At 36.7% G+C, this 13,868-nt stretch overlaps 2 protein-coding genes across 2 annotated transcripts; both read right to left on the bottom strand.

Moving 5' to 3' along the window:
* Positions 1-228: 228 nt before the first annotated feature.
* Positions 229-2,640, bottom strand: LOC110759353 (uncharacterized). The gene is made up of 4 exons (XM_021961403.2): positions 2,211-2,640; positions 1,154-1,312; positions 835-902; positions 229-674 (listed from the first exon to the last, which is right to left on the bottom strand). The coding sequence occupies exons 1-4, from the start codon at positions 2,554-2,556 to the stop codon at positions 480-482; spliced, it is 768 nt and encodes a 255-aa protein (XP_021817095.1). The 5' UTR covers positions 2,557-2,640; the 3' UTR covers positions 229-479.
* A 4,935-nt stretch (positions 2,641-7,575) lies between these two features.
* Positions 7,576-10,110, bottom strand: LOC110759363 (uncharacterized). The gene is made up of 4 exons (XM_021961414.2): positions 9,617-10,110; positions 8,561-8,722; positions 8,225-8,292; positions 7,576-7,954 (listed from the first exon to the last, which is right to left on the bottom strand). Exons 1-4 carry the CDS (start codon positions 9,969-9,971, stop codon positions 7,676-7,678), a joined length of 864 nt encoding a protein of 287 aa, XP_021817106.1. The 5' UTR covers positions 9,972-10,110; the 3' UTR covers positions 7,576-7,675.
* Between the last annotated feature and the right edge of the window lie 3,758 nt (positions 10,111-13,868).

The following is a 13,868-nucleotide window of genomic DNA, read 5'->3' as shown; positions in this document are numbered from 1 at the left end:
ATCTGTCTTACAGAACCAATTAGTGTTAAACAGCAACGTTTTCCCCTATTCAACAATTAGACTCTGCCACTTATCCAAACTTATATTCTTCTCAATTAAGTTCGAAAAATCTAAAACCCAGAAGTTCTGATTTGCAGAAATTTATACTTTCACCACCAACAACATTTCTCCTAGAAGTTTTGGAACTCGCAAGAAGTTTAATACTAAGTAACAGAAAAAACAGACAGATAAACCAAATTCTAACCATTATGTAAAGCTGCATTGTTTACAAAAAGGATTATTATGAATAGAATCAGACTTTACACTTGTGACAACAGACAACTCAAAGTATCTCACACTCACATCATCTTTTGTTTGGTGATTTACACTTGTGATCAAACCGCATTATCTTGAAAATGGAGAAAAAGAATTTGCATCATTAAAATCTGTTTTGAGTAAGAACTCAGTGATGGTAAGACCATTCTCATCACCTTCAGGCTTCAGAGTACAGGGCCAAAGTAAAACAACATGTTGCCAAGGTTACCAAAAGGGAAATTCAGTGCGGCAAATGGACCCCCGGACTGGCCAAGCAACCACACCATCTTCGACAGAATTGAAGCGCTCACCAGTGCCTTAATATTTTCGATACTGAACAGCAAGATCCCCACATCACCCTCAATAATACATTTTTCATCCTGATACACAACAAAATAAAACAGCAAATCTAGTCAGTGAAAACGAAAAATATTATTTCATGGCACAGAAGAATGGACGTTTTCTGCTATGAATACTGTATTTTTAGCAAATTGGTTGCGAGACCATAACTATGAATCACACCAAAGGTTGGGGAAATACCTTCGGGAGAGCAACCGCCTGGTTGCCTACTCCAAGAAAAACAACAGTATCTCTTACTTCTGCATAAGCTGCGATGACACGTACCAGTCGAGTGAGCAACATATACAAGATTATTATGAAGAGTTAAGGAATGCCTTAAAATCTTGTGAACCTTATGAGGGTGTATCAGCATGCATACATACAGCATAGACAAAGATTATCACGATCTGAGCTCATTAGAGATTATATGCAAAGTCACAGTAACTGTCAAGCACTGAAATGAGAATTCAAAAGGGCATGCCCTGAATTTCAAACAGTAATTCTGTGTTACACATTGTACCTTCAAATCCGATAGAGTGCAGAGTGAGGATCATAATCCTAAACATCTCCGCAGGTATCCCCACGATCACTTGATATTCACGAAAGAGCCGAGGTATAGCTATCCGACCATAATTGCTTGAAATCACTGGAATTTCAGTGGCCCTGATTTGCTTAGTTCCTAGCATTATTGAAATTGTAAACAAAAATAGACGAGAAAAATTAGATAACGCAAAAAGGCAGGTAATTCATCAAATTTATCGTTCTAGCTATAAGAACGCAAAAAGTGCAGCCAATTCCTCAAATTTAAACCCATTTTACAACAACATTAGGAAATACAAATCGTCAAGAAACTTGAAAAAGAAGAATATTGGTAAAGTACTGTGATAGGTTGATTTCCACATTTCCAAGACAAAATTCCTCAAGAAACTGATAAACCCAGAAACAAGATTAATTTTTGGAACAAAATGACAAAGTTCAAACGAACATAAACTTGAAAAAGAACAGAGCCCAAAAAGGCAGATACTTCACCAATAACAAACGATGCAGATACTTCCTCAAATTTAACAGAGCCCCAAATGTATTGTTCTAGCTATAAGAACGCAAAAAACGCAGATAATTCCTCAAATTTAAACACATTTTACAACAAACATTACTAAATACAAATCCTCAAGAAACCTCCCAGGTTTATGTCAGAATATTGGTAAAGTACTGTGATGGGTCGATTTCCAAATTCCAAGAACCAACTAGAAAGAGAACAAATTCCCAAGAGACGTTTACAATTAATACCCAAATCTTAAAATCTTGAAATAAAAATTCAGATAATGCGAACGCAGAAACAAGATTAATTTTTGGAACGATGCAGATAATTCATCAAATCTATTGCTGTGGCTATTAGAACGCAAAAGGGCAGATAGTTCATCAAATTTAAACAGATTAGAAACAAAACCCATATACTTGAAAAAGAAGAGAGCCAAAAACCTTCCAAGTTTATGCCAGAAACAATTAAAACCAAGGAACAATTAAGACCCAAATCTTGAAATCTTGAAATAAAAAAATGAAAGAAACTAAGTACTTACTGGCATCGACGAGCTCAAAGTCTATGTGATTAAGGGTGATATCACCAGAGAGACTGAGAAAATCATAAGCGGTCGCCCTAAGGAGTTGGTCGTGCATTTTACGGATGTCCACTTTAAGATAGAGGATCCGTCGGCAGCGAAATGTGTAGAAGTTCGAAGGTTCCATCGGCAGGGTGAAGTAAATGTTTGGGATTCCGGTACTGGGATCTGTTACGGATATTCCAAATGTGACGCTGTTTGGTGAGATGCAGAGGTCACAATAGCGGTGGCCCTTCTGCGCTTGCATGACGGTTGACACCGCCTGCCTTAGAAGAAAACCAGTTGGGTCCAGGCTAAATTGATACATGGTGATGAACAGAGTGAAAGAGAGGGAGAGGGAGAGAGAGAGTTTGGGTTTCTTTCTGGGAAAGTAGCAGAGAGAGAGAGGGAGAGAGAGAGAGCTAAGGATTGTGTGACTAAGACTTGGTAAACAGAGGTTTTTAACTTCTTTCTTGGCGGGAAAGTTCTTCTTGGACGTCTGTTCTGTTTGGGGTTTATAATTTTACACTTCCTCCCCTGTGGTTTTGAAGAATTTCAGATTGTTGCCATTCAAGTTCTTTTATTTGTATTCATACCCCCTAATTCATGCACTGAGCCGAGATTTCCAACAGTTGTTAAAATCAGATACTTATTATATTTACAGTTTCTACCCTGTTATTTCAAGAATTTTAGATGATTCCCTCAAAGTTCTTTTAGTTGCAACGGAAGCCCCATTTGTTGATTATACCATGTGAAATTCAACCAGCTATGTGTTGACTTGTAGTCAGATGTATTAATATGAGTAAATATTTTACTTTTTCATTCCCAATCTGCCCCTAAGTGTATATATATATATACAAGCAATAATTTAAATTAGAGGGGACAAGAATTTCACACACACTATGATGTCATTGGGGTTCGAACTTGAAACCTTTGGTATGCAAGTCAAGGCCTTTTCCACTGGGCCAGACCTTATTGGCAGTCTGCCTCTAAGTATATAAATGGTTAGAAACATGATTTTAAGTCAATACTTAATGATATTTAATGCTATTGGTTATTATGATTTGAATTTCTTTTCCTAAACGGCAACCTCAAATATAGAATAGAGTAATTTCCAATCTGCACCTACAAAATACATATTTATTTAAAAATTGTAGGGGTCTTTTTGTTCCAACAGCCTAACGAATGGACTTGGGCTGCTGTAAGAGGAAGACAAACAAAACTCCCCAATGTCGGAGTTCAAGAACCAGGCTCCCAAGAGAGTTTTAAAAGGCTTGCTAAAACCTTAGAAAACACTTTTAGGTTCTTTTCACCAATAACCAAATAAATGTGACAAATTGATAAGGGACTTGGCTTGAAGAGCTTGTGGCATGGGAGCTGAGCCTTCACAAGTTTAGCAATTTGAGAGAGAGAGAGACAAGAGTGTGGAATTCTTATAGAGAGAAAAGATTCAGAATGGGGAAGGAGGAAAATGAGGAGGATTGCTATCTCAGATAGGGAGAAAACGGTGGAAGTAGAAAAACAGGGTGTCTATAGTAAATTTCTAGTCGCTTGACAAAGCTTGGTCGCGCTCTGGGAGGTGATTTTCTGGGTAGAGGAAGCTCTTTTTTATAGGCGCTCAGAACTCTAATTCTATCAATCCTTCATTCCCACTTTTCCTTTGCTTCTTTCCATTCACTCTCTTTTGGTGAAATTTCTTCAACCAGAGCGCATGGGTCACAAGCTCTTTGGAGTTCCAAGGTCTTCTATGCGGCTGGACCTCCCCATGGGGGTGAGGCGCCACCTGCTTTCTGTCTTGGTTTTCAAATTAAAGCTTGCAGAGGAAAAGGGGAATGGATGGAGTCTTTTGTCCAACGGGTATTTCTTTTACACTTATGGATTTCCTCTGGTTCCTGCAATGGCTTCTCGTTGACTGTTATGGGGTTTTGGCAATAATGGAATATGGTGCTAGATTTTTTAACAAGGCGCTGGGCTAGGCTTTATGATTTCGGGTTATTACTGTAGTATTTTCAAAAAAAAATTCCAAAGTTCATTTGAATATTAAACATGCATTTAATCAAATTAATCGCAGCGGAAGTCTAAGGTGGTTGTTTAAATTCAAAAACAAAACTTCTTCCAAGTATCTTAAGCCATGAACATTGATATGTTTTTCATAAATGAAAATTCAAGAGAAAGGATAAGATCTAATTACCCTTGAAGCAATTATATGAACCAATTTGTGTTTGGTCTTCTCTTGATGATTTCCTCTTTGTTGATCTCCTCTTTGATCTTTGCTCCTTAATCTTTCTCCTCCATGTGAGCCACAAAAGTATATGGCCTCTAAGTCTCCACACCAATGGAACCTTGAGATGAGAAGAAGTATCTTGAGAATACATGGATGCTAGTGCAAGATTCTCAAGATTGGTTTCAATCTAAACCACTTTGAAAGATGAAAGTGTTTCACTCTTGAAAACTCTCTTTTTTCTCTCTTTGATCTTCCAAACCCATTTGGTTGATGTTGGATTGTGTTTGTGTGTTAATAACCTTATGGAAACAATTCCCATACATATTCACTTAAGCATTTTCGGCCAAAACCCATTGGGCTTCCAAAATTGGGCCTTATGACACTTAAACCATAATATTTAGGTGTCTTAAGCCCTTGGGCTTGATACCCAACCATTTGGGCTTTCCGTTAACTATTACTTAGCCCAAATACGTTTTTTTTACACGTAGTAAATCATCCACATCAAATCAATCAAATTGATTTCCTCATTCTCATTTGTATTACTCAAAGTTAACCATTTAAGGTGTGCGATCCATTAGGTTCTAATTAGCAAGGCAGTGGGAAAATATTAGAACTCTTTCTAACCAACTGGAATTAAAACCCCTTTTTAATTCTTCCTTTATTTGGATCGATCACAATCAATCCTAGGACTTCCACAAGCCAAGAGTGACATCTAGCAATATATCAAGGCTACCCAAGCTAACCAGAATAGATGAAGAACCTATTCAGTTGGAATTGCAATGCAATACGGTCCTTCTCTTATACAATGTTTCAAATCATATTATTAGGGTACGGATTGATTATGTCAAACCCCTAATATGATTTACAACCTCATGTGATTCAAAAGAACATGATTAAGAACAACTTTCTAAATCAAGCTCAAAATACTTTGGCCAAAGATTTACTGAATCACATCTTGAAACATTCTCCTTCTTTATCGAAAGTAGAGATTCCTTATTGTACATTCACATGCCCCTATGATGAATTAAGAGATCCCAACAACACTTAAGACAAATCTTTTACGGCTTGCCTTTAAGAGCTATCAAAGATCAATAACTCATCACAGGACAACCATGATGCCTCAGGTCTAAGGACTAATTTGCATTATTGCAACTATGAGTTCTCATTTGACATATAGATAAATACTCCATATGAGAACTACGGTTGATCGCGTTCAGTGTACTCATTCACTAATGAGCACCCACATACTTGTATTAGTGTCAACTACACAAATGGTTTGAGACTAACCATCCTCCTAATTGAGCATACATAATATGTGCTAATCTTGACGGTTTATCAATGCCCATTTGATAACATATGATTAGGAACATTTTGGGATGCTACAGTTAGAGATTAAAGGTCTCCCGAATCTAATCTTCTTTAGATTACTTTATCTCTTATTTAGCATACCCGGGACATTTGTTTCTTTACACGATGTAAAAGATAACAAATAAGTTTGCCCTTTATATATCATATACGAAATGTATTCTAAGGAGATTACATCAAATGTATTGGCTCTTAGGGCACATTTCTAACAATTACTACTCTCTTTCCAACGGCCTGTGTGTTTTCATGAAGCTGCTGGAAGTAACCTATTTGCTTTATTTTGGGCATTTTAACTAATTGTGAGATTGTCTAAGTGTTGCAGCAGATTAATAGATGTTCTCCTAAGGCATTGGGTCACTTTTTTTCCGCTCTCATGCTAACCCATGTGTTTGGGCCCGAGGAATGGGCTTGAGTTTTAATGCCCCCAAGTGGCCTAAAACTTTTATTCCTTAAACCCTCAATGGGCCTTATGAGTGCTCGTGCCCATCCACACCACAACCTTCTCAACAAGCCCCGGGTATTTACGTGGCTTGGGCCCACTTAAGCCTGTAGCATGGCTTGGCATTAGAATAGCAGTCCTTTTATTTGGCATTGCATGTTTATTCAGCATGTTCGTGCTTGAATTGTATTATGCTGTAATAGGCTATGACTGGGCCAAATAGCACTTGATAGGTCAGTAAGCATGAATTTATAGAGTGGGTGCATCTTGACCCTTTTGCGTGGCAGGTGCGTGTGTTGGCTTGGCGTGGCGTGTGGCCCATAATTCGTGCGGGCGCATCCAACAAGTTCCCATTGGCCCTAGTTGGGCTCCTTTTGCGGTTAAATATTTGTGCCGGGCTTGGAATAAGCTTGGGCTCAACCTTTGGATTTTTTGGGCCTCAACAAAAATTTAAAATAAAATTTGAAAAATAGAATGTGATTCACAAAGTTACAGAATATGATTTACTGATTTATTTGAAGCTGAAAACAGAAAATTCATCATCACATCCATAAACCTAGCAAGATGTGATAAATCAATACATCAAACCTACATAGAGAGGAAAAAAAAAAAGAGTGTTTAGGGAGTGTAAAATTAAGTTAGAGTAAGCTCATCAATAAGGTTGATAATTTAAGATGTTTGTAGATATTTACGCTTGAAGTCCTTGATCGGTCCATTAATTTTGGGGGCTCCGTGCAAATTGGGTTGGGTAATTAAAAAGATAGAGGCCCATTTTCTTTTTAAATAATGGAGTTTGGATGCACTAATGGGCTCCTTTTAGCTTATTTTATAGTTGGGCTTGAACAAATTTGTGGAACAATAAATTCAATCTTTATTTGTTTTATTAACTCTTAACTGGTCAATATTGCATGCTTAGAGTAAATTTCTTTTGGGATGAGCTCAAAATTGTGACGGTTAAATTTGTTACAAGCCAGCTGACGGTTAAATTTTCATTTTATGTTAATTCAAGAATTTCATATTCTTGCTATTGAAGTTTTTTTTATTGCAAAATACCCCTCAATTACCCTGACATTTTCTCGCACGGGCTCGAGGTCATGTTCAATTTCTCCCTCTCGCAATTGATAAGGCTCAAGAAACTTGCAAAGAAGTTCTTAAGGTTGTAAACAGAAATGTTTTCCCCTATTCAACAATTAGACTCTTGCCACTTGTCATCTAGCAACAATTAGACCCACTGTCAAAATTAAGTTCTTGAGTTGTTTTTTTTTAACTTTTCTCCTAGCATTATGTTTTGGAACTTGCAAGAAAAAGAAGACAAAAAATTCAACTTCCAAACCAAATTCTAACCATTATGTAAAGCTGCATTGTTTACAAAGGATTATGATGAATCGGATCAGACTTTACCAAGTACAACAGACAAGTTTACCAAAACAGATCATCATGAATAGGATCATATTCTGAGCCTGCATTACCTTCTGAGCCCGCATTACCTTCTGAGCCCGCATTATCTTCACCAAAGTAAAACGTGAGGCTTCCAAGTTTACCAAAAGGGAAATTCAGCATGCAAGATGGACCATTGCACTGGCCAAACAACCACACCACGTTTGACAGAATTGAAGCATTCAGCAGTGCGTTAGCCTTCTCGGTACTGAACTTCAAGAAAACTCGACCCGCCACAGGATTCCAAATAATACAATCCTCCTGATACACAACAAAATAAACAAGGAAACTTTGATCATTTATGACAGCAAATCTAGTCAGTGAAAAAGAAAAATATATGAAATTGAAGGATGGTGTCGTATTATTTCATGGCACGGAAGTATGGACGTTTTCTGATGAGAATCAGAACCAGAATTTGCTTAATGAATACTGTGTTTTCAGAAAATTGATTGACAGACCATAACTAACATATTTGGCAAGCTGTGATAAGTTGTTCTACACTACGAATCACACATAAGGTTGGGAAAATACCTCCCTGAGAACAACCGCCTTATCTTGTCCACGGAGTACAACTTGCTTACCTATTACGCTTACAGTAACTGCAATGACACGTACCATACCAGTCTAGTGAGCAACATATACAAGATTATATATATGAAGAGTTAGGGAATGCCATAAAATCTTGTGAACCTTGTGAATGTGTATCAGCATCCATACATACATCACAAACAAAGATGATCACAATCTGAACTCATTAGAGATTATATGAAAAGTCACAGTAAATGACACTGCTGTCAAGCACTGAAATGAGAAATTCTAAGAAAATGATCAACATGTTCAAACAGTAATTTTTGTTACACATTGTACCTGTACTCCCAAATCGATCGCGCGAACTGAGGATAAGAACCCTAAACAGCTCCGCAGCTATACCAATGATCACTGGACGTTCATTTTGGAGCTGAGGTAAAGTTATCTGACCAGACCTCCTTGAAAGCAATGGAATTTCAGCAACCTTCATTTCCATAGTTCCTAGCATTATTGAAATTGTAAACAAAAAGAGACAAGAAAATTAGATAAGGAGAGAATATTAGAACACAAACCAATGATGCAGACAGATTGACAAAAATCCTCAAGAAACTGATAAACCAAATGACAAATTTAAAGTTAAAACTTGAAAAAGAACATATCTCCAAACCAAATGACAAAAGCTAAAACGACCATAAACTTGATAAAGAACAAAGCCCCAATAACAAACGACGCAGATACTTCACCAAATGTATTGTCTATGTATAAGAACGCAAAAAACACAGACAGTTCCTCAAATTAAAACACATTTTACAACAAATATTAGGAAATACAAATCCTCAAGAAACTGACCAACCCAGCAACAAGAATAATTTTTTAAACCAAATGAAAACCCATAAACTTGAAAACGAACAGAGTTCCAGGTTTGTGTCAGAATATTGGTAAAGTACTGTGATGGGTCGATTTCCAATAACCAACTAGAAAGACCCAAATCTTAGAATCTTGAAATTAAAAAAATCATATAATGCGTATTGACAAAAATCCTCAAGAAACTGAAAAACCCAGAAACGAGATTAATTTTTGGAACCAAATGACAAACAATGCAGATAATTTCATCAAATCTATTGTTGTGGCTGTTAGAACGCAAAAAGGCAGATAGTTCATCAAATTTATACAGATTTCAAACAAAACCCATGAACTTGAAAAAGAAGAGAGCGCCAAAAACCTTCGAAGTTTATGCCAGAATATTGGTAAAGTAGTGTGATGGGTCGATTTCCAAAATTTCCAAGAACCGACTACAATTATTGAAAAAGAAGAATTTTCCAAGGAACAATTAAGACCTAAATCTTGAAATAAATAAAAAATTGAAAGAAACTAAGAATATTGGTATGTACTTACCGACATTGACGAGCTCAAAGTCAATGTTATCTCGGCTGATATCACCAGAGAGACTGAGAAAATCAACACCCTTGGCATGAAAGAGTTCCCTGAACAGCAAACGGCAGTGCAAGCCAAGGCGGACGTTCTCAGTGCAGCTAAAAGTGTGGAAGTTGGAAGGTGTCAACTGCAGGGCTAAGACGACGTTTGGGGTTTCGGGCATGCGTCCTTCCTCAGGGCCACCTACGGCTCCTACCAATGTGACGTCGTTTGCTGTGACGCAGAGCTCGACACAGTGGTCAGGGCCTAGCAGCATGAAGCATGAAAGCGCGTGCCTTAGATAGGAAGCACATGGGTCAAGGCTAAACTGAAACATGGTGATGAACAGAGAGAGATTCTGTTTCTTGAGGGAAAAGTAACACAGAGAGAGAGAGAGAGAGAGCTAAGGAAATTGAGATTCTTTTGGGATGAGAGCTCAAGGCATTGTGACTAGACTTGGTGAAGAGGAAGAGGCTTTTAACTAATTTCTTGGCGGAAAGTTTTTCTTGGGCGGTTAAATCCGTTACAAGTTAGCTGACTGGTTTGGTATTTCATTTTCTCTTCTGTAATCTGTTTGGGGTTTATGATTTTACACTTCCTTCCCAGTGGCTTTGAAGAATTTCAGATTGTTGCTATTAAATTCTTTTATTTGTATTTCATACCCCCCTCACTCATGCACTGATCTGAGATTTCGAGCAGTTGTTGAAATCAGATCAGTCACAAATGCTTGGATTCTTAGCGCCCAGAGTTCAAACGGAGTCACTCTGCCTGCTCCTTTATCTTTATATTTACACTTTCTACACTTTTATTTCAAGAATTTTAGATGCTTCCCCTTAAAGTTCTTTTAGTTGCAATGTGAGATTTAGTGTAAAATCACCAACAAAAAGGATTTTGTCAGAGATCTTGAGATGTACTAAGTTTGATATGGATATTTAGTTGTGCTAAGCAGTGACGATTTCAGGATTCGAAAGTCGGGTAGGCAAAATTTACATACTCTCTCTCTCTCTCTATCTCTCTCTCTCTCGTGCATATGCCTCTAGGGTCTTGGGTTTAGGGAGTTGCATACATATTTTATTTTTCTGAAATTTTTCAAGTAGGCAGCTGCCTACCCATGGCTAGATCCGCCAGTGGTGCTAAGTTTGACAAGAATATATAGACGGTTTTGATCATTAAAATACATTGTTGAATTATTATAATAAAAGATGCGTGCACTTTCATATCTTTAACATAGAAAAAAGACGATATTAATTAAGAAAAAATATCTTTAACGCGTAGAGGCAGCTCAATGTGGATGCTTGGAATGTTGATTTGAAACTTTTCTTAGTAATAGTAGTTCACTTTTTAAATTATTTTATTTTTATTTAATCAAATATTTAAATACTAATTATTCACTAAGTAAATAGTAATTAAAACATACCAACTAAAGAAAGTAATTAAGAAAGAGAAATCAAGATTATGCTATTCAAAGGGTATCGCACGGCGACTATACTTTTAAAATATTCCATTTAAGAGTACTGTTAAAATTCTATTTATAGAGTATAGCCACGCGGCTATACTACAGGCTATAGTTTGAAATATGCTTTTGGAATAATTTTGGAAGTTAGGGTTTTTGGTTTGAGACATGGATGTATCCAAACTAATTTTGTGAAAAGAAAAATTTTAAACAAAGTCCAAAAATAAATAAATAAATTACTATTTATTAAGTAATTTATGAAATGAGTAAAATATTTAAATATTCACTAAAGAAATAATAATTAAACATATCATCAATTAAAGTAATTAAAAAGGCTAAGATATTACTTAATTACATATATTAAATTAAACTAAAGAAGTTGGCCAAAAAATAAAAGTAAAGAAACTAATTTATATGTTTCAAATTAAAAAAAGAAGCCAGAAAACCTCTTCCGATGAAATTTCGTTAGTAGTGAATAATTAGTGTTAAATATTTTAATACAAATCCTAGAAATTTAGTTTTAGTACCCAAATATTTTAGTATTCCATAAAATGGATTTTAGCCTCAAAACTTAAATCCAAGTCACAACGTGATTCGATAATATCAGTTGCTTGTTGGAGTTTGATTGAAATACATGAAGTTGAGTCCCACATTGAAAAAGAAGAGAAAGTATTTCTCCTTTCAGTGGCTGACTTTGATGATACTTCCTTACTTCTTTACCCTCTGATAATTCGTTATGTATAACTATAGAATTTAAATAGCATATGTCTTCCACTGGAAAAGGACCGCCTTAACGTATCTTGGTTGGGTATGTGTGTGAGAAACACCTCCATCACTTGTAGTTTATACGATCGCTTGTACTGAGAAAAAACATCTTGTATATACTCACTAACAGGTATGTGTCATCACAGTTTATGGGTGCATAACAGATACTCAAGTTATGCTATCTACAACGAATACGGAAGTTTTTCTGACGAAAGAGGTACCAAATCAATTTGCAGATTAATTTAATAACACAGGTTGCATAGATCATTTGGCAATTGCTGGTTCTGATTTTTATTTGATTAAAAAAGGGGACTGTTCTTCTCACAAAACTGGTCCTATGAGATTGGCATGTGACCCTAAACCCTTTTTTTTTTTTTTTTTCCATGCATGCTGTGATTTCTTCTCCAATGAAGTAATATAATAAAGTATAAGATGCAGCTATAACATGACAAGGATTTGACTGAAATAATTCCTTTCCATGGCACATACATAAATGATGCACATTTCCTTGCTTCGTTTAATTTAGTTAAATGTGTTGTTGCAGAAATGCATCATTGGGGGTGCTGTTGGTTTTTGCAAGGTATTGCAAATATATGTTTGAGTTGAAATTAGTCCTACATTGGAAAACTATAGTTCCTTGAACGTCTTTATAAGACCTACTCTTGGAAATAAAATAGTTATGATTGGGTTTTGCAAGTGGCCCAATTGAGTGGCTTAGAGCATGTCCACCCATAAGGGCTAAGTCTAGGGCAAGGGCAAGCAAGGGCTGCCACTATTCACATGAATAGTGTCAGCCTTGCCATTTATGGTTCCACCCATGAGGGTTAAGTCTAGGGCAAGAATCCATCCCAAAAGATTAGGGCAAGGGCAAGAAAGGAAAAAAAGATTATGCAACAAAATATAAACAATTTAGAAAGTGAATAAAATTGTTATGTATTTATAGGGAAAGAATCTATAATTTTTTGGTATTTAAAAAAAAAATGAAAATTTTTTGGATTTTTTTTAAATTTTTTTGGATTTTTTAAAATATTTTTTTGCTCGCTGATGTCACAAAACTCGGGCTGAAGTCCAAGCGAAACCTGCCCTTGGGCTTGCCCGGGCTGGTGGGACCCACGTGAAACCAAGCTTGAGGCTGCAGCGCTGGAAGGTCAAACCTTGGCTTGGGGGGCCTTTTGCCCGGTTTTGTGGGCTGCGCTGGAGATGCTCTTATTGGGTTTGGCCCTTGGGGCTCTTGGGCTTTGTGATTTAAAATTAAATCCAATTAATTAAATTAATTAATTTTTAAAATTCAAATTTCAGATAAGTTTGTCTGATTAGGTTTGACCCATTTCATTCCAAGTCATATTCATGTAGCCTAAGAGCATCCACAGTGGGGGGTGTGTATGGGGGTGTATGTTAAATATACACCCCGAGTCATCGGAATCGTCTCCAATGGTGAGATGTAAATGTATGTAAATATACATCACCACCATGGGGATGTAAAATAAAATGTATATTTACATCCATTTTTACATCCCTTGCAGGCGGGACCCACTCGAGAAAAGAGAACAAAAATGAAGAAAAATCAACATAAAAGGCTGGGACCCACGGCTACACCCCCGAATTTACACCCCCCCATTGGAGCAAAAAATATATTTACACCTCCCGGAGGTGTAAAGAGGATGTAAAAGTGGCTTTATACCCCCGAATTTACACCCCCCACTGTGGATGCTCTAAGAAATAAACATACAGTTGCAAAGCCTTGAGTAGGGGCGAAATTATGCTAGGCCTCTATTTGAAAAACCAGTCAGTTTTATTTTACTGTGTTCGGCCTCCATTACCTTAGCTCAATCCTGAATGCATCACTTCTGTCAAGCAGGGTGTGGTTGCTCTACTCCAAATCTTCATCATTTTGCATGCTGAATTTCCCCCAAGCTGCTGGTGGTGATGAAACTTGACAACTACCAACTCTCTTATGACTTATTTTCTCAAATCGTATTTAATTGATAATAATGTGAGAATTAATCACAAGGGTAA

This window comes from Prunus avium, chromosome 2, assembly GCF_965620075.1.
Source record: "Prunus avium chromosome 2, drPruAviu1.hap1.1, whole genome shotgun sequence".
NCBI classification, from domain to species: domain Eukaryota; kingdom Viridiplantae; phylum Streptophyta; class Magnoliopsida; order Rosales; family Rosaceae; genus Prunus; species Prunus avium.
Note: the sequence above shows the minus strand (reverse complement) of the source record. Positions and strands in the feature narration are given on the sequence as shown.

Bases quoted from the DNA above. Each gene is read 5' to 3' on its own strand.
- LOC110759353 (XM_021961403.2), bottom strand. From the start codon at position 2,556: ATGTATCAATTTAGCCTGGACCCAACTGGTTTTCTTCTAAGGCAGGCG. The intron at 1,313-2,210 runs GTAAGTACTTAG...CAATAATGCTAG, and splicing joins CTTTGAGCTCGTCGATGCCA to GAACTAAGCAAATCAGGGCC. The intron at 675-834 runs GTATTTCCCCAA...GTTGTGTATCAG, and splicing joins AGGCGGTTGCTCTCCCGAAG to GATGAAAAATGTATTATTGA.
- LOC110759363 (XM_021961414.2), bottom strand. From the start codon at position 9,971: ATGTTTCAGTTTAGCCTTGACCCATGTGCTTCCTATCTAAGGCACGCG. The intron at 8,723-9,616 runs GTAAGTACATAC...CAATAATGCTAG, and splicing joins CTTTGAGCTCGTCAATGTCG to GAACTATGGAAATGAAGGTT. The intron at 7,955-8,224 runs GTATTTTCCCAA...GTTGTGTATCAG, and splicing joins AGGCGGTTGTTCTCAGGGAG to GAGGATTGTATTATTTGGAA.